This window comes from Erpetoichthys calabaricus, chromosome 4 (assembly GCF_900747795.2).
Source record: "Erpetoichthys calabaricus chromosome 4, fErpCal1.3, whole genome shotgun sequence".
Taxonomy (NCBI): Eukaryota; Metazoa; Chordata; class Cladistia; order Polypteriformes; family Polypteridae; genus Erpetoichthys; species Erpetoichthys calabaricus.
The window spans coordinates 87,702,013-87,726,161 of record NC_041397.2 but is presented as its reverse complement, the minus strand read 5'-3'; the positions used below and the strand labels follow the sequence as shown (position 1 = coordinate 87,726,161).

Here is a 24,149-nt window from a genome sequence, read left to right as displayed (position 1 = left end):
AGATAGATAGATAGATAGATAGATAGATACATACATAGATAGATACATAGATAGATAGATACATAGATAGATAGATACATACATACATACATACATACATACATACATACATACATACATACATACATACATACTTTATTAATCCCAATGGGAAATTCACATATGAATTCACAGATGCCTTGGTTGTTAAGAGAGCAGAGGTTACATAAGGGCCCGGGAGCAAGTCCCATGCCAAAATGCTTATGTGATGTAATGTGTAGATGGTGCACAGATTTAAACTGAATGTGCTAAGTGTTTGGATTTTTGGAGACCAGATGGATATATTTAAAAAAAGTAAATTCCAGGGCAACGGAGGAGCAGAATGAATATAAAGGGGCCAAGGAGAGAAGGAAAAGTAGGAGGCTTTGATAAGATTAGCATAAAATATACAAACTGATTTCATAACAGGAGTAATGGAACGAAACAGATCATATAAAGGATTATGAGGGAGAGGAGGGGAAGGTATCAGTGTACTAATGTCCCTAGAGTTGACCTACACTAAAGGTAGAAAAAAAATCATTAGAACGGAATAGAAATCTGTGAATGCAATGAGTGTGACAGAAAAAGCTGGAGTCATTAAAAATGTCACCCAGGGTACTTTTTTCCTCATGAGCAAAGGGTTAATAGACAACATATACTTAAATAATTACTCACAGTATTTATTTAACATCAGGTTATTGTGTCTAAATGTTACCTATAGTAAGTAAGCTAGGTTGGCTATAGATAAATGTGGTTGGTTATGAACTAAAATCATAAAGTGATTTCTGATATATTCCCCAGTGCCAGAGCAAAATTTAACATGTATCAATATTATATTACAACTTGCTGTTATGGTCTAAATAGTTGACTAGGCAGATTTAATGTTACAATATATTCTGCGATTAAAATGAAAGATACCCTCCAAATAGGGTGTATACCGTTTTCTTTTTAAAATGTTTTAGATGGAGCCTGGTTATTGATCCAGCACCTCAAATTTCTAATCCTTTATAATTTTTGTAATGGACCAGCCACTAATCATGACATAGGGAAATACCCTCCTCCCAATAGACTTTAATTATCTCTACAGAGTCTGAAAGCCCCCTTCTACTAAATGTAAGGGGAGATTTCCCTCTCAGTTTCAAAAATAAACTTCAAGCTGCAATCTCTATGTATGTGTTACTCATGTGTCTGCATTGATTATTGTACAAGGTGATAAATCCAGCATGTTTTGTTTATTTGAATCGCTAGTACAAGTCTTAAAACAGGCTGTGTTTATGCCCAGCCTTATAAATGGATCAAGAGTTGAACGTTCATTAAAAACATTTTCATAAACTCATATATTGGAATAGAGTAATTCAGTTGAACAAGATGGGTATTACATAATACAATTATAAATACTTAATATTCTATTTAAGTTCTGCTTGAAACCTGTGTGTTTCCTTGCTGTTTGGAATATGTTGAACATTAGTAAAAAGTGAAAAGAAACTAGTATAAAGTAACATTGTGTAGGGATTCTATTAGTTATGCGTAAACCCATAACATTAGTAGCTCTAAACTGTTATATTTAAATATTCAAGACATCTCAAATGCTTGAAGTAATCCCTGAAGATAATGCACAAACCTTTTGTGAAATTGTATTTTGGGTAGACATTAGCATTGAAACATCAAACGCCACCCTTGAAATCAAATGTATCATGCTAAATATATATGTGTAACCCATCACCTCTAAAGCAAAGGTGAAAGCAGAGAGTAAGACCTAGTTTTCATTGCCATCCATTCAAGCATTAGAGCTGAGTTGCCTTACCTTGCAAAGGTGCCAGGGAGCTTTTAATTCTAGCAATCAGTGTACCATCAGAGAGACTATTCAGTGCTAGAGGGTACATTGTCAGGTCACTGATTAAACTGGACATATATGTTGATATATTTATTCTTCTATTTACAATAAAGGAAACTGAATATATTTATGAGATTCGGCCAGCAGCATTTTATCTGTTTATGAAGAGATGGAAATTACTGCTGCTTATTTGATTTGTTTAAATTTGTGATATTTTAATTAGAATATTAGAACAAGATAGATGAAAACAGGTCATTCAGCCCAAGAAAGCTCATCAGTCCTATCCACTTAATTCCTCTACAATTAAAATAACATCAAGTCGAGTTTTGAAAGTCCCTAAAGCCCTTCTTTCTACCACACTACTTGGTAGTTTATTCCATGTGTATGTGGTTCTCTGTGTATAGAAAAACTTCCTAATGTTTATGTGAAATTTACACTTAACAGGTTTTCAGCCGTGTCATGGGTGTTCTTGATGAACTCATTTTATAGTAACAGTCTCAATACACTGTACTTAATGGATAAATCTGTGTATAAATCTTTTGTCAAGGGGATTGAAAAGTATTGCATGCCACTGTATTCCCTTCATAATTTTAAACACTTCAGTCATGTCTCTACTTAATCAGCGTGTATGCTGTCTGAATCCCTCTGTAATGATTCAACGGATTCTAGACTATAGCAGTGGCCCTAGCACTGATCCCTCTGGAACACCACTCTTCATTTCAGACAATTCTAATATGGATCATTGCACCATAACCCTCTGCTTCCTGTGTCTGAGCCAGTTTTGCATACATTTATAAACTACTTCTTCTTTTTTCGGCTGCTTCCCTTAGGGGTTGCCACAGCAGATCATCTTCTTCCATATCATTCTGTTCTCTACATCTTGTTCTGTTACACCCATGACCTGCATGTCCTTTCTCACCACATCCATAAACCTACGCTGAGGCCTTCCTCTTTTCCTCTTCCCTGGCAGCTCTATCCTTAGCATCCTTCTCCCAATATACCCAGCATCTCACCTCTGCACATGTCCAAACCAACACATTCTCGCCTCTCTAACTTTGTCTCCCAACCGTCCAACTTGAGCTGACCCTCTAATGTACTCAGTTTCTAATCCTGTCCATCCTTGTCACACCCAGTGCAAATCTTAGCATCTTTAACTCTGCCACCTCCAGCTCTGTCTCCTGCTTTCTGGTCAGTGTCACCGTCTCCAACCCATATAACAGCTGGTCTCACTACCGTCCTGTAGACCTTCCCTTTCACTCTTGCTGATACCCGTCTGTCACAAATTACTCCTGACACTTTTCTCCACCCATTCCACCCTGCCTGCACTCTCTCCTTCATCTCTCTTCCACAATACCCATTCCTCTGTACTGTTGATCCCAAGTATTTAAACTCATCCACCTTCGCCAAATGTACTCCCTGCATCCTCACCATTCCACTGACCTCCCTGTCATTTACATACACGTATTCTGGCTTGTTCCTACTGACCTTCATTCCTCTCCTCTCTAGAGCATATCTCCACCTCTCCAGGGTCTCCTCAACCTGCTCCCTACTATCGCTACAGATCACAGTGTCATCAGCAAACATCATATTCCACGGGGACTCCTGTGTATTCTCGTCTGTCAACCTGTACATCACCATTGCAAAAAAGAAAGGGGTCAGAGCTGATCCCTGATGTAATCCCACCTCCACGTTGAATGCATCCATCGCTCCTACCGCAGACCTCACTACTGTCACACTTCCCTTGTACATATCCTGTACAATTCTTACGTACTTCTCTGCCACTCCCGACTTCCTCGTACAATACCATAGCTCCTCTCGAGGCACCCTGTCATATGCTTTCTCCAGGTCCACAAAGACGCAATGCAACTCCTTCTGGCCTTCTCTAAACTTCTCCAGCAACATCCTCAGAGCAAACATTGCATCTGTGGTGCTCTTTCTTGGCATGAAACCGTACTGCTGCTCACTAATCATCACCTCACTTCTTAACCTAGCTTCCACTACTCTTTCCCATAACTGTGTGCTGTGGCTCATCAATTTTATTCCCCTGTAGTTAATACAGTCCTGCACATCCCCCTTATTCTTAAATATCGGCACCAGTACACTTCTTCTCCACTCCTCAGGCATCCTCTCACTTTCCAAGATTCCATTAAACAATCTGGTTAAAAACTCCACTGCCATCTCTCCTAAACACCTCCATGCTTCCATAGGTATGTCATCTGGACCAACGGCCTTTCCATTTTTCATCCTCTTCATTGCTGTCCTTACTTCCTCCTTTCTAATCCATTGCACTTCCTGATTCACTATCTCCACATCATCCAATCTCTTCTCTCTCTCATTCTCTTTCTTCATCAGCCTTTCAAAGTACTCTTTCCATCTGCTCAACACACTCTCCTCGCTTGTGAGTACATTTCCACCTTTATCTTTTATCACCCTAACCTGCTGCACATCTTTCCCAGCTTGGTCCCTCTATCTAGCCAATTGGTACAGGTCCTTTTCTCCCTCCTTAGTGTCCAACCTCTCATACAACTCATCATATGCCTTTTCTTTAGCCTTCACCACCCCTCTCTTCACCTTGCGCCTTATCTTCTTGTACTTTTGTCTACTTTCTGCATCTCTCTGACTGTCCCACTTCTTCTTTGCTATCCTCTTCCTCTGTATACTCTCCTGTATTTCCTCATTCCACCACCAGGTTTCCCTTTCCTCCTTCCTCTTTCCAGATGTCACGCCAAGCACCCTTCTTGCTGTCACCCTTACTACATCTGCTGTAGTTTCCCAGCTGTCTGGTAACTCTTCACTGCCACCCAGTGCCTGTCTCACCTCTTCCCTAAACTCAACCTTGCAGTCTTCCTTTTTCAACTTCCACCATTTGATCCTTGGCTCTGCCCTCACTCTCTTCCTCTTCTTGATCTCCAACGTCATCCTATGCTGCTTAACTACACTTTCCCCTGCCACCACTTTGCAGTCTACAATCTCCTTCAGAATGACTCTTTTGCATAGGATGTAATCTACCTGTGTGCATCTTCGTCCACTCTTGTACATCACCCTGTGTTCCTCCCTCTTCTTAAAATATGTATTCACCACAGCCATGTCCATCCTTTAGGCACAATCCACTATCCTCTGACCTTCTTCATTCCTCTCCTTGACACCATACCTACCCATCACCCCCTCGTCTCCTCTGTTCCCTTCACCAACATGTCCATTGAAATCCACTCCAATCACCACTTTCTGTCCCTTGGGTACACTGTTCATCACTTCATCCAACTCACTCCAAAAATCTTCATTCTCACGCATTGCACACCCAACGTGCGGTGCATATGCACTAACAACATTCATCATCACACCTCCAGTTTCCAGCTTCATAATCATTACTCTGTCTGACACTCTTATCACCTCCAAAACACTCTTGACATACTGTTCCTTCAGAATAACCCCTACTCCATTTCTCCTCCCATCCATACCGTGATAGAACAATTTGAATCCACCTGGCCTTACTCCCCTTCCATTTAATCTCTTGCACACACAATATATCAACCTTCCTTCTTTCCATCATATCGGCTAACTCTCTCCCCTTACCAGTCATACTGCCCACATTCAAAGTTCCTACCCTCAGTTCCACTCTCTTTACTTTCCTCCTCTCCTCCTGCCTCCGGACATGTCTCCCCCCTCTTCTTCTTCTTCTTCTCCTTCTTCTTCTTCGGCCAACAGTAGTCCAATTTCCGCCAGCACCCTGTTGACTAACAGTACTGGTGGCAGTCGTTGTTAACCTGGGGCTCGACCAATCCGGTATGGAAATTTGTATTGTTGTTTGCTATTGATTTGGCAAAATTTTACACCGGATGCCCTTCCTGACGTAACCCTCCCCATTTATCTGGGCTTGGGACCGGCACAAAGAAACACACTGGTTTGTGCATCACGACACCCTAAATTTACACTTCCTTTAATTTGACGCCCAACCTCTCATGTGGCAACTTATCAAATGCTTTCTGAAAGTAAAGATAAATAATATCATATATTCCACTTTGATCATATCCTTTTGTTGCTTTCTCATAGAATTCCAGCATTTTGGTAAAACATGACTTCTGTCTTCTTAACCATGCTGACTGTTCAGTAAAACCCCTGTTCTTGCCATGTGTTGCTCAGTCTTTCCCATAATATTTCCTTCCATTAATTTACCTGTGATGCACATTAAGCTTAATTTGCTTGGATCAGGCAAGTCACCCTTTTTATATAATGGGATAATATTTGCCATTTTCCAGTCCTTTGGAATTTCCCCAGTGCACAGTGTACTCGCTAATCTCCTTAAGATCTCGATGATAAATATGATCTGGTTCTGGTGATTTATTTGATTTCCGCCTATTTAATCTAAGCAGTACTTCTCCCTCTACAATTTCCAAATCATTCAGTACCTTATTAGTAGTTCTTAGTAATGTTAGCAGTTGCATATTTGAGTGATTTATGTAGGTATTGCGATATTGTTAAAAATCTGCTGTTTTGTATGTTTACATGTGGTTATTGCAAACTGGACATAAATGTTGTTCATATAAGTTATTTATGGTTTAGTTATCTCTATATGTAGCATCTACCAATTTAACAACTGCCTTAAGACAGCTGATGCAGTGACAATTTGTTCTATTTCAATGTAAAACATGGTGACATGATTTTGAAGTATATTATTATTATTTTTTTTTTTAATTATTATTTGGTCACTATAATTGTGATATGAAATTTTGATAATGTCCCTTCCCCAATCAGGGGTGGGATTTCTCAGAAGTGCTCATGGTGCCAGTTAAGAGAAACAACCCCTGTTACACACACAGTGCTTGCAGACTAGTTTAATTTCCCCTCTCTGTTTGACCATTGTGCAGGTTAATTCAAAAGATTCTAGTTTCATCCAGTAGGGATGTTACACCAAGGTGTGAATTTAGAGTATATTAAAATTTTCTTATATATTCAAAATTAAAGGAAACTGTTGAGTTCTGTCCAGTAAGTTTCCTGTTATTGCTGATGTTCAGAATATCTTTATTGTCATTGTAACAAATACAGTGAAATTAGGTGCAGTCCCTATGGTGTCAAAATATAACTAAAAAAAGGATAAGAAGAAATAAGGTAGAACACAAACATTCAACATAAGACCTTAATTGCACATGAACACTATTGCACAAGATGTCGTTTATTGCACTGCTGCATTGGAGGTGATTAGGTGGCATTCAATGCCCTAATAGCAACAGGAGTTTTACTATGAAAAATTCTCATTCCCCTTTCAAGACAAGACTTTTTTTAATACAAAAAATGAGATAAAATACTATTATTTTCTATGACAATATTACAGAGCACTTAATTTAACTATTTTATTCTCCCTTATAGGAAACACATTCTTTTCTTCTCCTTTCTTCATTGGTTACATAAGCACACTCTTTAATCTTATAACCAGTAAAGCAAAATTGATATTTAACCAAAATAATATGATAATTTACATATTTTAAGAATACATTTAGAAGTATTCAGTAATCACCTGGAGTAAAAGAGGGAAGATTCAGTATTTAACTTAAACATGAAGTATTAAGAATATATATATATATATATATATATATATATATATATATATTCAGTTTTATGTCTTTGCAACATAGGACTATGTACTCTTTTTTCTTGCCAGGTACAGTATTTTCACGCACACTAGATATCACATTTGTCTTTCCCTAGCATAGGTGTACCACCAGGTGGCACTGATGGGTTGGTGATACTTGTACTGTTGTATTCAGTTTCTCTCGTATTCCGAAAGTTAGGTTGGCCTATAAGTGCTTTAACAGTTGGATTTGAAGTCCAGGGTGTCTGTTACTCTGAAATTATGAGACAGGAAAGGACATATTGTGGATGAAGAGGAGTATACAGAATAGCATGAATCCATGGAGCAGTTATGTTTCTCTGTTACAGAATGGTCTGGCCAGTGTTCATGTAGCTATTAGTGAATGCTGTCAGATTTAAGGGCACAATGTCCTATGCATTATGTTGAGGTTCAGAGTATGCAGTTTGTAGGATCCTCTAGGTTTTTTATGGTGGTCTATAATAAGGTTCAATACCTGTCAAAAGTCTTTTGAACGTGAATTTGGAGAAAGTCACTTAATAATTTTGTATTTGGTATTAGTTACACTGTATTTATCCCTGAGTGCATATTTCTATTCCACTTAACATTTTAATGTGCAATCTTTTTCTCAATTTACTACTCAAAGTTGACATGATTTCTTTCCTCTTTTGTCAGTGATTCTTTACCGGGTCTCCCAATAAGGCCATGAAAGAAATTTGGTCTCCGCATTTATCCATCCATTATCCAACCTGCTATATCATAACTACAGGGTCACGGGCGTCTGCTGGAGCCAATCACGGCCAACACCGGGAGAACATGCAAACTCCACGCAGGGAGGACCCGGGAAGCAAACCCGGGTCTCCTAACTGCGAGGCAGCAGCGCTACCACTGCGCCACCATGCTGCCCTGGTCTCAACATTTACATTTATTTAAATATAAAGCACTCTAAACTGCACATTTTGTATGAAAATGTGCTATGTATATAAATGCTGTTACAGCATCAGAGGTGGATTTTTTTTTTGTTTTGTTAAAACGGTACAAGAAAAATCCAGATTTTGCTCTTTACAATGCTTGCATCTGTGCCCTCATCTTTTTAAAAATTTAGCTCAGTATTTTGGCTTACTTGTATAAAGAAATAGCTCAGCAGATCAGGTAACCAAGATGTGTACATGTGAAACTGATTTTATTAATAAGGAAAATTAAGTTTTCAATTTTTTTTCTTTTGTGTATAAAGTACAGTTCCAGGGTGAAAAGTCTTTTGAGCCCTTTAGGTGTTTCTGTATTTCTGCATGTAACTCTTAAAACATGATCAAATCTTTAATTAAATCCTAATAGCATGTCTGAGTAAATAAACAGCTCACCCAGAATACTATGTAATCTTAATGTTGGTGAACATTTTGTTTAAATTTTAAAAGAATATTGAAGACATTATCATTTAGCTTTATTAACTGATGGACCTTCTTTAAGTAACAATAACCTCAATCAAACACTTCTTTGTTATTGCTCGTTTTGGAGGTACAGAGCAGCAAAACCGATACATTGTTATAGCTGAAGCAGTTTGAGTAACTTGCAGTTTTTGGACAAATCACTTTCAGGAATGGACTTAGTGAAATCAATTGTAAAATGTAAAAAAAAAGAAGAATATTGCAGATGTCATCAGTAAAAATGTTTTAAAAAGAAACTGCAGACTGATGAATTGTATTTCTGTGATACCTACTTTTAATTATACATCTGAAGAATATGAAGCAAACTACATTTATTCAACCAGAAATGGTTGTTAAGTTTGTATCTTATGAACTGAAAAGTAATTCAGTTTACACTTGATTCAGTTCTGAGTTTAGTATATTTATATCTGCATTGGTTCAACTTAAAACAACTTCTGTATTTTTAAATACATGTATTTGTTTCTTAATTTATTCATCAATAAGGAAGCGAGTGCCTCTAATATTTTACTCAGCTGTTGCCCTTTAAATTGCATGATGTTATGAGTGCCAGCATTTCAAACCATGTCACAAATCTCAAGCAGTCTAAAAATGACACTGTAAACTGTCACTTAAGTATAGCCTTATTTGTTTCAGTTTTTTCCTAAGGAAATAAATGTTTGTATTCATTTATAAACTTAAATATGTGTACATATTCATCAGTTTCTATAAGTAAATTTCAATGAATGGACCAACAACTGTAAAACATCAAAAGATGAAGGATATATTAAATTACTTATAAAGCTATTTGCAATCATTCAGAATACTTTGCATTACAGTCATTGGTTTCATGCTTTAAATATCTCTATTTAACCCATGGTGTTTACACGATTTAGAGGGACATTTTCTAGTGTTTAATTTTAGGTTTTATGAATTTTCACTGGTATACTGCTCAGTAGGTTCTAGCAGGTTTCAGTAGTCTAAGGAAACTGGTTCTTTTTACGTACGTACTCTGTTGGACAAATCCAGTCAGGCAGCTATTAACAATTTATTTTAGTTATTTTTCATTTTTTTAATCTGATCTCTCTCTAATTTAGTAAGTTAATGTATTTATTAAAGGCATTAGTAAGTTTGTTGTCTTGACAACATTCCTCACTACCAGGGGTGGCCATGTGGCAAAAGCAAACATTTCTCAAAAACATACAGCACAAAGCAGGAACCAGACCAAAATGTGAGCTTATCAGTATTGGACACTTACATGTACACTTACTCTCTCTTGCACCAATCCAGTTTGGAGTTGCTAATAAACCTTCTGGGATGAGGAAGAAAATATGACGTATGTTCTAGAAACAAAAGTATTATGTTACAACTTGCTTTGGGATTTATAGGTAACTGTATTTGTATTTGTCAAGTTATAAGCTGGCAATGCAGTAATAAAGTAGTAGGGATAAAACTCCCATTTCCAGGATCATTAAAGCACCTGCTGTCATTATAGCAATAATGATTGTGCCAGTGTCTGACATAAATTAATTTTTAACCAATCCTTTATTGTTATCAAAAAGGAAACTGACTACAGCCTGCCTGAAGATGGGGCCTGAGCTGTAATCTGTTCAGGTAGCCAATAAAATGTGTCGTTTTGCTTCAAAGAATGCCTTGTACTCCTTTTCAAATTGACTTCTTGTTGTTGTGCAACATGAAGTCAAGGTTGGATCAGTGCCACTTACAATAAATGGTGATAATTCAAAAGTGTTTATTTAAACAATGATAAGGGAGCTAAATGGTTGAATTAAGGTCTATGAAGATCCCCAATTGCTGTTTGTAAGAAAGCCTAAGTTCAGACAAAAGCTTAATTTTCATCATGGCAATGACCCTTAACATACTGCAGAATAACAAACTGACTAAAAATGTGAATATCCAGGATTGGCCTATTACAAGTCATAACCCAGATCTTGTTGAAAGGGTAAAAAGCGACAGATTTAGGAACTCTTTCATTCCTAGAGCTCTAAACATTTTGAATTATGTTGTGGTGCTGCTGAATTCTGAATTATTATTTTGTGTACTGTTAAAGGTAATTATTCTTCATTATATTAATGTTGAGACTGTGTACTTATGATTAATTTTCAATTGTGTCTTTTACATATTTTGTTGCATCTGTGTAATAATGGCACACATTTTGTACTTTCCTACTGCAAACAAGTTTAAATGTGGTAGATAGAGTGCCTGATGAACAATGAACAGAAGTTTGTGACATTGTTCAGGAGGCAGTAATAAAATATTCTAAAAATAAAGAAGCCTAAAAAAGATAAGTGTTTGTCTAATGATGCTTTATAAATGGTTGAAAAAAGGAGAAAAGTAAAAAGCAGCAGAGGCAGCAAAACACCACCAATTTGTAATTGCAGATGCAGGATTTTGCCAATCACTTTACATTGTGCACAATTTCTGCTCAAAGATATGTGTCCAAACATTGACTCAAAAAAAAGAAAAGGCCTCCTGAGAGAGACTTGGCATTTTAGCAAGAAAAAAAATCACTTTGTGAAAGGAATAGTGGATTTGAACTTTATTGTAACTATATTATAACCTCAGGTTTGGTTTAGTCCTAGTAATGTGCTGAAAGATAAAATGACTTCAGGTTTACCCACGGGAAAAGAAAATTTTACATCTCTTTTACTCAGTATATTTTCCAAGCTATTACACAGTATGACAGTTTAGAAGCATTCTTAAATGAGCAATTCAAAAATAAAGCAGATTTGGAAAGATGGTACGCCTTTTCAAAAAAGAGATCCTTTCATGCAGAAATTATCATGATTATTGACATAGGTTGAAGGGATCAAACAGAAGTAGTAGAGATTAAGAAGATGTGGCATGAACATGTTGGTGAACTATACAGAATTGCATTAAACATTGCTGATATTCATCCATCCAAACATCCATTGTCTCCCGCTTATCCGAGGTCGGGTCGCGGGGGCAGCAGCTTGAGCAGAGATGCCCAGACTTCCCTCTCCCCGGCCACTTCTTCTAGCTCTTCCGGGAGAATCCCAAGGCGTTCCCAGGCCAGTCGAGAGACATAGTCCCTCCAGCGTGTCCTGGGTCTTCCCCGGGGCCTCCTCCCGGTTAGACGTGCCCGGGAACACCTCACCAGGGAGGCGTCCAGGAGGCATCCTGATCAGATGCCCGAGCCACCTCATCTGACTCCTCTCGATGCGGAGGAGCAGCGGCTCTACTCTGAGCCCCTCCCGGATGACTGAGCTTCTCACCCTATCTTTAAGGGAAAGCCCAGACACCCTGCGGAGGAAACTCATTTCAGCCACTTGTATTCGCGATCTCGTTCTTTCGGTCACTACCCATAGCTCATGACCATAGGTGAGGGTAGGAACATAGATCGACTGGTAAATTGAGAGCTGAGCCTTACGGCTCAGCTCCTTTTTCACCACGACAGACCGATGCAGCGCCCGCATTACTGCGGATGCCGCACCGATCCGCCTGTCGATCTCACGCTCCATTCTTCCCTCACTCGTGAACAAGACCCCGAGATACTTGAACTCCTCCACTTGGGGCAGGATCTCGCTACCAACCCTGAGAGGGCACTCCACCCTTTTCCGGCTGAGGACCATGGTCTCGGATTTGGAGGTGCTGATTCTCATCCCAGCCGCTTCACACTCGGCTGCGAACCGATCCAGAGAGAGCTGGAGATCACGGCCTGATGAAGCAAACAGGACAACATCATCTGCAAAAAGCAGTGACCCAATCCTGAGCCCACCAAACCGGACCCCCTCAACGCCCTGGCTGCGCCTAGAAATTCTGTCCATAAAAGTTATGAACAGAATCGGTGACAAAGGGCAGCCCTGGCGGAGTCCAACTCTCACTGGAAACGGGTTCGACTTACTGCCGGCAATGCGGACCAAGCTCTGGCACCGATCGTACAGGGACCGAACAGCCCTTATCAGGGGGGCTGGTACCCCATACTCTCGGAGTACCCCCCACAGGATTCCCCGAGAGACACGGTCGAATGCCTTTTCCAAGTCCACAAAACACATGTAGACTGGTTGGGCAAACTCCCATGCACCCTCCAGGACCCTGCTAAGGGTATAGAGCTGGTCCACTGTTCCGCGACCAGGACGAAAACCACACTGTTCCTCCTGAATCCGAGGCTCGACTATCCGACGGACCCTCCTCTCCAGGTCCCCTGAATAGACTTTTCCAGGGAGGCTGAGGAGTGTGATCCCTCTGTAGTTGGAACACACCCTCTGATCCCCCTTCTTAAAGAGGGGGACCACCACCCCGGTCTGCCAATCCAGAGGCACTGTCCCTGATGTCCATGCGATGTTGCAGAGGCGTGTCAGCCAAGACAGTCCTACAACATCCAGAGCCTTGAGGAACTCCGGGCGTATCTCATCCACCCCCAGGGCCCTGCCACCAAGGAGTTTTTTGACCACCTCGGTGACCTCAGTCCCAGAGATGGGGGAGCCCACCTCTGAGTCCCCAGGCTCTGCTTCCTCATTGGAAGGCATGTTAATGGGATTGAGGAGGTCTTCGAAGTACTCCCCCCACCGACCCACAACGTCCCGAGTCGAGGTCAGCAGCGCACCATCCCCACCATATACAGTGTTGACACTGCACTGCTTCCCCTTCCTGAGACGCCGGATGGTGGACCAGAATCTCCTCGAAGCCGTCTGAAAGTCGTTCTCCATGGCCTCCCCAAACTCCTCCCACGCCCGAGTTTTTGCCTCAGCAACCACCAAAGCCACATTCCGCTTGGCCTGCCGGTACCTATCAGCTGCCTCCAGGGTCCCACAGGACAAAAGGGTCCTGTAGGACTCCTTCTTCAGCTTGACGGCATCCTTCACCACCGGTGTCCACCAACGGGTTCGGGGATTGCCGCCACGACAGGCACCGACCACCTTACGGCCACAGCTCCGGTCAGCTGCCTCAACAATAGAGGCACGGAACATGGCCCATTCGGACTCAATGTCCCCCACCTCCCTCGGGATGTGGTCGAAGTTCTGCCGGAGGTGGGAGTTGAAGCTACTTCTGACAAGGGGCTCTGCCAGACGTTCCCAGCAGACCCTCACAACACGTTTGGGCCTACCACGCCTGACCGGCATCCTCCCCCACCATCGAAGCCAACTCACCACCAGGTGGTGATCAGTTGACAGCTCCGCCCCTCTCTTCACCCGAGTGTCCAAGACGTGGCCACAAGTCCGACGACACGACCACAAAGTCGATCATCGAACTGAGGCCTAGGGTGTCCTGGTGCCAAGTGCACATATGAACACCCCTATGCTTGAACATGGTGTTCGTTATGGACAATCCGTGACGAGCACAGAAGTCCAATAACAAAACACCGCTCGGGTTCAGATCGGGGGGGGGCCATTCCTCCCAATCACGCCCTTCCAGGTCTCACTGTCATTGCCCACGTGAGCATTGAAGTCTCCCAGCAGAACGAGGCAGTCCCCAGAAGGTATGCCCTCTAGCACACCCTCCAGGGACTCCAAAAAGGGTGGGTTCTCCGAACTGCTGCTTGGTGCATACGCACAAACAACAGTTAGGACCCGTCCCCCCACCCGAAGGCGAAGGGAGGCTACCCTCTCGTCCACCGGGGTAAACCCCAATGTACAGGCTCCAAGTTGGGGGGCAATAAGTATACCCACACCTGCTCGGCGCCTCTCACCAGGGGCAACTCCAGAGTGGTACAGAGTCCAGCCCCTCTCAAGGAGATTGGTTCCAGAGTCCAAGCTGTGCGTCGAGGTGAGTCCGACTATATCTAGCCGGAACCTCTCAACTTCGCGCACTAGCTCAGGCTCCTTCCCCTTCAGAGAGGTGACATTCCACGTCCCAAGAGCCAGCTTCTGTAGCCGAGGATCGGACCGCCAAGGTCCCCGCCTTCGGCCACCACCCAACTCACACTGCACCCGACCTCCTTGGCCCCTCCCATAGGTGGTGAGCCCATGGGAAGGGGGACCCACGTTGCCTCTTCGGGCTGTGCCCGGCCGAGCCCCATGGGTGCAGGCCCGGCCACCAGGCGCTCACCATCGAGCCCCACCTCCAAGCCTGGCTCCAGAGTGGGGCCCCGGTGACCCCGCATCCGGGCAAGGGAAAACGCCGTCCAAAATTGTTTTTCTTCATAGGAGGTTTGTTTAACCGCTGTTTGTCTCATCCCTCACCTAGGACCAGTTTGCCTTGGGTGGCCCTACCAGGGGCATAAAGCCCTGGACAACAGAGCTCCTAGGATCATTGGGACACGCAAACCCCTCCACCACGATAAGGTGGCGGTTAAAGGAAGGGTTACTGATATTCATGATGAGTTATTCCCTGATCACACATTATGTCAGCATATTTGGAAAACATTGGATAGGAAAAAGGTCCCTTTATATTCCACGTTCAGACAAGGTCAATACTACAAAAATGTTCAAAGTATCAAACAATTGCACAAATTTAACATGCTGGCAAAGTAATGTCCTACAAGCGAGGCACCAGCATTACAGGTGCTGGTCATAAAATTAGAATATCATGACAAAGTTGATTTATTTCATTAATTCCATTCAAAAAGTGAAACTTGTATATTAGATTCATTCATTACACACAGACTGATGTATTTCAAATGTTTATTTCTTTTATTGTTGATGATTATAACTGACAACTAATGAAAGTCCCAAATTCAGTATCTCGGAAAATTAGAATATCAGTTAAGGCCAATGCAAAAAAAGGATTTTTAGAAATGTTGGCCAACTGAAAGGTATGAACATGAAAAGTATGAGCATGTACAGCACTCAGTATTTAGTTGGGGCTCCTTTGGCCTGGATTACTGCAGCAATGCGGCATGGCATGGAGTCCATCAGTCTGTGGCACTCCTCAGGTGTTATGAGAGCCCATGTTGCTCAGATAGTGGCCTTCAGCTCTTCTGAATTGTTGGGTCTGGCGTATTGCATCTTCCTCTTCACAATACCCCATAGAAAATCTATGGGGTTAAGGTCAGGTGAGTTTGCTGGCCAATCAAGAACAGGGATACCATGGTCCTTAAACCAGGTACTGGTAGCTTTGGCACTGTGTGCAGGTGCCAGGTCCTGTTGGAAAATGAAATCTGCATCTCCATAAAGTTCGTCAGCAGCAGGAAGCATGAAGTGCTCTAAAACTTCCTGGTAGACGGCTGCGTTGACCTTGGACCTCAGAAAACACAATGGACCAACACCAGCAGATGACATGGCACCCCACACCATCACTGACTGTGGAAACTTTACACTGGGCCTCCCGCAACGTGGTTTCTGTGCCTCTCCTCTCTTCCTCCAGACTCTGGGTCCTTGATTTCCAAAGGAAATACAAAATTTACTTTCATCAGAGAACATAACTTTGGACCACTCAGCAGCAGTCCAGTCCTTTTTGTCTTTAGCCCAGGCAAGACGCTTCTGACGCTGTCTCTTGTTCAAGAGTGGCTTGACACAAGGAATGCGACAGCTGAAACCCATGTCTTGCATACGTCTGTGCGTGGTGGTTCTTGAAGCACTGACTCCAGCTGCAGTCCACTCTTTGTGAATCTCCCCCACATTTTTGAATGGGTTTTGTTTCACAATCCTCTCCAGGGTGCGGTTATCCCTATTGCTTGTACACTTTTTTCTACCACATCTTGTCCTTTTTGACTTTATGCTTCAGGCTGGAAAACACATTTTTCCCAAGATGCAGGTTTCTTGCAGCTCCCTGTATTTTATATTTATTTTTTGTTATACCTTCTCAAATCTTCCAGAGCCTGCTGAAGGGGAACATCCCCACTGCATAATGCTGCCATGACCAAACATAATATTTATTATAATAGCCAAAAAGTACAGTTTTGCTCTCATCAAACCATAGAACATTCTCACATTTGACTTCAGAATCTCCCATGTGGCTTGTGACAAACTCTAGCTAAGATGGCATTGTAGCTTTTAACTTCTTCAGAGTGATGTAAAGTCTCTTGGTGGCCTCCTTCACTAGTCGTCTTGTTGCATGATCACTCATTTTTAGTTTATTTTCTGCTCCATGCAGATTTATAGCTGTGCCATATTCTTTCCATTTATCTGTGTTCCATGGGATATTCAGTGACTCGAACATTTTATTGTATCCATACCCTGACTTGTGCTTTTCAATCACCTCTGAGTGTTCTTTTGCCTTCACCGAATAGGTTAAGCAACAATAATGACTCCCACAAGTTGGACCTCCCTGGTTCAGGTGCATTTCTATTATATTTAAATGAAACACCATGACTACTGACAGGTGATCTCCACTTAGCTAATTAGGAGACTTCTAAAACCACTTGGCTGCACCAGTGTTGAATTGGGTGTGTCATATTAAAAGTTGTGAATGCTTATGCGATGAATAATTTTGTTATGTTAGATTTACAATTAATTTACGTCACTTGGAGAGGTCTGTTTTCACTATGATAATAGTCTTTCTGTTGGTCATTATTAAATAAAAGCAAATTAAATCCACTGTAATTCAATGTTATATAACAATAAAATTTGGGAGACTAAGAACTGCCAGAAGTACAAACTGGTCTCAGAAGAGGCAGAGGCACTAGAGATCAGATTACAAGCATCATCTAGATAATGAAGAACGCAAGACAGTTTCAGAAAAAGTTTCTTCTACATCATTGATTACTCAAGTGTTTGTCCTTGTGAACCACAGCTAAAGACAATACGCTCTTTAAACCAAAAAAAGGAATACCACATCACCTTGATTTGCCTCTTGAGGAATCTGTATGTTGACCAAGAAGCAATATAACTGATGATTTTGAAAGAAATGCATCATGACTCTACAGAAATCAGAAACTGGAATTAAATTTGTTAGAAGAAATGTTAACAGCCTTAATGTGTTAGTGATGACACTCTAAAGTAAGAAGTAGTTGAGTCTGGTAATGAATTTGAAGGAAGAGAAAACAAAATTTAGATTACTATTAGCAATCAAAAAGCCCTGTTAATCCTTGGCAACTTGATGGGTAACAAATAGTTCTACTGACCAATTTTCTTTTCCTGTCCTCAAAGATATGTGCAGGTGATGATTGTATGAACTTAAAAAAACATTTGCTTCAAAGGAGAAAAACTATAGAAAACTTGGACAAGATATTCAAGAGAAAAAACATATTGTTAAAAACGTACAGCTGTAAGAGCTAATCAGTAGGGGAAATTGTCTGCAGGAAAACTAACATTTTTAAATTGTGGTGCTTGAGAAGACTGTGGAAAGTTATTTGGGCTCAAAGATCAAACAAATAATCAAAGAGATTAGAAAAAAAACTTCACTATAAGGACTGGTAGTGAAAGTAAAATCCAAATACTTTGAACACATAATGAAAATACAGCTTTAACTGGAGAATATTCTGATGCTATGAAAGATTAAAGGTAAATGGAAGAGCATGAAGCAGAAGCTACAGATGTCTTATTTATCACTGAATCCTTTGCTTTTGTTGACTTAGTGCTGTGTTAAAACATATAGGTATTACAAAAATTATTTCTGCTAAGCATATGCATTTAACTTAAAGGGAGGACATGTGAGCAATGGTACTTCAGTAGACAGTGAGATCAAAAGTTATTTTGGAGGAGAAAACTGAGATCTCTTGCAAAACATAGCAGTTTGCAGAATGTAGAAGTTTTTCCATTGATTTGCAACTGATTAGCCAGTATTTGTACTGTACTACACCATTTAACTGCAAGCACCATGGTAGTAGGGATCTTTACAGGTACAAAAATATTATAAAATTGTATTAAAAGCGTAGTACATGCCATATTACATTTAAAAAAAAATTGTACAAATATGGAAGATAAATTTACAGCAAATTCAAGAAATAAGCCCCTGGAAGACACTAGAAGAATTTATAGAATGTACCTGACAGGTTTTAAATGTTTAATAAAAAGATCTATACAAGTGCAGAGCGAGAAAAGTACTTTGATTCCATTAGTCATATTTGAGCTTTATATTTTCAGCTTTATTTTGTGATTTGATTGTTAGAGTCTACATTTTGATGATAGTTAATCTCTAATCAGAAATGCCTCAAAGATATTGCGGACTATTAGTAACCGTCAACCAAGCCCATGCTTCTAAGAATAAAAGCTTCAACTTTTTAAGCATTAGAGACTAGATTAATGAGAATTTCTGAATATTTTAATTTTCTTTTATGACCCTAAGTGCAGTATATTATTTTATCTTTTGACACAATTAAAATCAATGTTACCTTTATTATGTGTTTCTGATCATGGGATTAAACAGCTTTTGTGGTACTGTAAAGTTGTAAAGTAAGTTGGTGCACATCTTTCCTCCTGGTGAAACACTAAGCTTGCAGATATCTTTTTGGGTACCATGTTAATTTCATATTGTGTACTTAACCTAAAACTTTAGTCTGCTTTCCCCTTTACCTGCTTAAAAATTAATTTGAAACCTATACTTTTGGGCTTTTGTTCTGTAGTAAGCACTGAATCCTTTTTTTATTTCACTATAAATTCACATTCCTTTTCTTTATCTTTGTTTAAGCATGAAAAGTATCACAAATTGGTGTTGGTTTCATTTGAAATTCAATCATTGTTAAAAGTTGTATCAAGTGTTTTGTGCTTTAGGTGTCTATAAAATTGTTTATGACTTAATGTTACTTAAGAGTTGTTTTTATAGGTACAGTTGATTTTTAATTTTGTATTATTTATTATCTTATATTTAGCAGATTACCACTGCTTTTTAACATTATTTTTATTTCATTTTTTATGTTTTAGTTGGAAGAGGTGAATCAGCTTTTAAACCAAACACAGCAGCCATACAGCTATTTAATAGAAGCTATTCGTCATCGTGACTCTCAGATAAATTCACAGAAAGAGCGTCTCATATTGATGGGTGAAGAAATCAGGTGAATAGTTTTACTTTGTTGTATTAAATATAAAAAGTCAGTGGACGTGTGTTTCCTTTCTGATTACTGAAAAATGAATGTGCAGCTTCCTTTAGGTTTGGTTAAACTGAATTACAACACCACATGACAGCACAAGTACGCTAGAAGTTTGAAACGTTTTGGTCTTTTCCTAGTTATATGGTCTACACCAGTACAGTATATTGACTTTTTTCTTTTAGCTGTAGTCTTCTTGTATTAATATGAATAATGAACTTCACAGCAAAACCACTGTAATAGCCAAAATTTCATGTGTTGAGTATAACTTTGGTTAAGTTGAAAAATTTGTTTTTATTGAATTTGTAATTTATTACCAGAAAATCTTGTCAATGTTCCTTCAGTACCCCAATTTATTTAACACTCAATTGAATCCTATTTTTGTGTCCAATTATTTAAATTTACTCCAACACAGTAGTTGGTGAGATGAAGCCTATCCTTGGAGGGTCATGATTACTCACAGTTATTCATATGGAAACATTTGAGGGTCGCAGATTCACCTAACCTACAATTTTTGTGATGTATGTTGAGACCAGAGTATGGATGACAGAAGTAGAAATTAACTTTGAATATTACTGTACTACACCATTTTCCATTACAAGAAAATTCTTTGCTGTGTTGTGTTATAATATCACTATTTTTTAATGCACATTTTAAAAATCTTTACCTGTTACTTTCAACTGAGATAATAAATCAGTTTTAATGTATTACGTTGAACCACTGATACTTTCAATGCAGAAGTCTGAACAAGCAATCCATTAAAATGACTGAATTACTGTTGTTGACATTCAGGGTCTTGAGCTTTTCTACATGAAAGTGATTATGTTTAACATTTAAAGGGTATATTTAAAAAAATCCATCTATTGAGCATTAATGTTATAGTTTCATTTTTTCAGTGATATAAAGAAAGACATTTATATGAGGATTTGAATAAACACAAGTATATAATAGGAGCAAGATCTCTGAATGCATAGTAGAGGGACCGGAGAAAATTTATCAAGTAGTTTGGAGGATTCAGAGCAGTGTTTGACTCTCAAATGGTAGAAATAGAGAGTGAGATTGAAAATAGAACGTAAGTCTTAAAATATGAATAGACTTGTGATAGGTAAAGGAGCCTATGCTGTGACTAGCCCTGTGGGGAAAATTAGCAAACCTGGCTACTGATATGTTGTAATAAATGTCAATCAATGCCATTTTAGGCTGTAACTCAGTCTTCTTTAGAAACGTGCATTTTCAGATTTATGTAAAAAATGATGGGACTAAAAATATTTTAGTCTGGATAAGTATATAGGTTAAATTAAATTTCAGTCAAAGACAGAATTAGCTTAAAGTGATACAGTTATAAATTTGGCTGGGAAAGCCCAGAATCAGCTCTGTAGGATCTATAGTGTCCTTGAAAAACAGCTTTTCAAAATAAATGTAAAAAAGTGAAATCTTTCTCCAAATGGGTGGAAAGTATAAAGAAAAATAATTATGCTTACAAAACAGATTTTGGAATGGCTTGATATATTTTGATTGCTGTAGCTCAAACAAAACCTGAATTTGAATGCAGAATGATTGTTAATAGAAGGAACAACAGATTTTCAGAGCATATTAAAGAGGTGAGTGATTTAGGGAATGTAATTGTATTTTCAGGAATAGATTCAGTTTTCACTTTTTAATATTGTATTTCTGGGAGGATGTTGGTAGAAGGTTTGTTTAAAATGTAAATAATACTATTTGGTTTAAGCAGGCAGATGAACTTTGGATACTTAGTGCAATTCATTAATGCCAAATGCCAAGAACTACTAGAGAAAGGAGGAGGAATAAGGGACATCCATTCAAATGTCCATTCATCCTAAAGGATATCATTAACACAGTGGCTAAAGGGAATGATGTTAGAGTCATGAGTAAGTTCAAAAACTATCAACAAAATCTGTTTTAAGGCCATATACTGATGTAGGCAGCTTGATCATTCAAATTCCTTCTCAGCAGCAAATGAAAGAATGAGGACATCAGTATTTCACAGAAGTCTGTTCATATTGTCTAAAGAAAGGCATTGTGTGATTTGGTCTGAGTAAAAAAAAATTACAGATCTAGGTGATCAGTCACAATCAATCACTAGGCTAGTATTTAGGTTCACTATTTATTAGTCTTGTTAATGAAAGGTCAAAGTGTGTAATTTTTACTTAAGGATTAATTTTCATGGTGTTTGAGTGATCAGTTAGTCATTATCCAACCCACTATATCCTAACACAGGGTCACGGGGGTGTGCTGGAGCCAATCCCAGCCAACACAGGGCACTCACACACACACATCAAGGACAATTTAGGATTGCCAGCACACCTAACCTGTATGTCTTTGGACTGTGGGAGGAAACCGGAGCACCAGGAGGAAACCCACGCAGACACTGGTAGAACATGCAAACTCCACTCAGAGAGGACCCGGGAAGCGACTCCCGGTCTCCTTACTGTGAGGCAGCAGCGCTACCACTCCGCCACAGTGCCACCCTGTTTGAGTGATCAAGTATACAAAAGAAAATAAGTGTAAAATTATACTCTTCATATTTTTTCATACTTATGGCATATAATTCAGCAGCAAAAAGAAGTAAAATTGAATAAGATGAATAGTTTAAAAAAAAAAACCAAAACAAACAGATCTTTCCCAATCTTGTCCGGTCAATCAGTCTGACCAGAGGTGCACTCCAAACAAGTTGTTGAAACATCTCAATGATGACCAACAGAATGGGATGCACCTATGCCAGATTTCAAGTGCCATAAGAGAGGATCTTAATAGTAGAATAAATGTGATGTTTAAGTTTTGTTTTTGTTTTTTGTTTGTTTTTTTGTTTTATTTTGTTTTTTTTTTTAAAGATTCTCGCTTTACCATTCTGAGGTATTGATCGTAGCACAAGGTTTCAACATAGAAAGAAAGTGGGAGCGAGAGAGGCACACTTTTATCATATGTGATATGTAGTTTCAGTCAGTTTTCAGAAAAAAAACAAAGGTTTATGTGTATGTTTTATTATAGATATTTATGACAACTGGTGGTGAAATCTTTTTGAACTTTTTTCACTTTCTCAATAAGAGAACAGCAGGAAAAGTTGGATGATTTTAAATGATAGTATGTTGATCATACAGTGCTACAAGTCTCCTGGAAATTTGAATTTAGTCATTCCAGCTGTAGTGTTGGGAAAACAAAATTATTCCTCATTTACGGTTTTAAGGAAGACAGTACCATGATGATAATTTGGTAACTAAACAACAAAGTATGACACATCTTCCATTCAGTAATACCTGAGGGGAAAAAAAAACCACTGCGTCAAATCTGAGAACTCATTGTTCTCACCCAATATTGAATATACTAAAGGCACAGTACTGTGTTTAAAATTACATTACAATTACAGGCCCATTTAAAGAAAAGAGCCAAATGAGTAATTATATATTGTATTTTGCCAGTGAAAGTACATTTTTAAATTATATATACAAATACTAGTTCGATGAATTTTTCACTATTCACATCTTTGGTTTAAATCTCAATAGTCAATCACCCTTATATTGTGTTTCTTAATGTTTAATTATAGTTCATACAGGTATATAGTGTTGCAGTTTTGCTTTTGCTTTTTAGCTTCTTTTTCTTCTTTTTTTTCTGATATCAGTAGAGTTTTCTGCAAGATAAAAGTTGGGATTTAATGTATTGTTCCCCATGTTTTGCAGATGTGAGGAATACCTCATTTCCTCAGGGAAATAAGCAAAGATATGATTCCTATGTGGTCTTAAATGGAAACTGTTGGGTACACTGCACTGGCTTCAACAGGTCCTTTCATGCCACTACCTGGTATAGCTGGCTTGCCCAGGGCCATCTTCTGATAGTCATTAGCAAGTAGCAGTGTTCACATCCAAAGTCCATCATTCTTATTACTACTTACAATATATGGAAACATGCCAGTCATCATTACTGTACAAGCAGTTTTCTTTCAGTGTGTAATGCTTCGCCTCATCCTTGTTGTCCTCCCAGTTTTCAGCAATAAGTATGGTGAAACTGATAAAGGCATAATTTCTTCTCTAACAAAGCTTTGTCCTTTGCTTCACAGAGACAGGAATTGCACAGTAACTATTTCATTCATCCTTGTTTTAGGCATGTATCACAGGTCTTTTTCCCTTTATCCATGTTTTGTGTAAAATTCCCAGCACTTGTAGTCACAAATGTTTCATTCTCTCATACACCTAATGTTAGTTCTACTAGCATCATAAAGTTTCTATTTATTGTAGGCAGGATGGATTCCCTGTGGTCATTTCTCTGTATAACAGTATATTTGTTTTGTGTCTTCAAATTCCTTTTTGTTATATGGGCTGAGATTTGAACCAGTGATTTTATGTTTTTGGTGCTCCTCAAGTCCCTGAAATTTCATAATGTCGGTTATTTAAA

The 24,149-nt window shown here is 39.3% G+C and overlaps 1 protein-coding gene across 1 annotated transcript in view; it reads left to right on the top strand.

Annotated features, from left to right (window-relative positions):
* pibf1 (progesterone immunomodulatory binding factor 1) overlaps positions 1–24,149 on the top strand; it is a 199,708-nt gene that overhangs the window by 139,824 nt on the left and 35,735 nt on the right. The window contains exon 15 of the mRNA XM_028799614.2: positions 19,579–19,709. Coding sequence (XP_028655447.1) covers positions 19,579–19,709 — 131 coding nt within the window. The remainder of the gene's footprint in view (positions 1–19,578; positions 19,710–24,149) is intronic.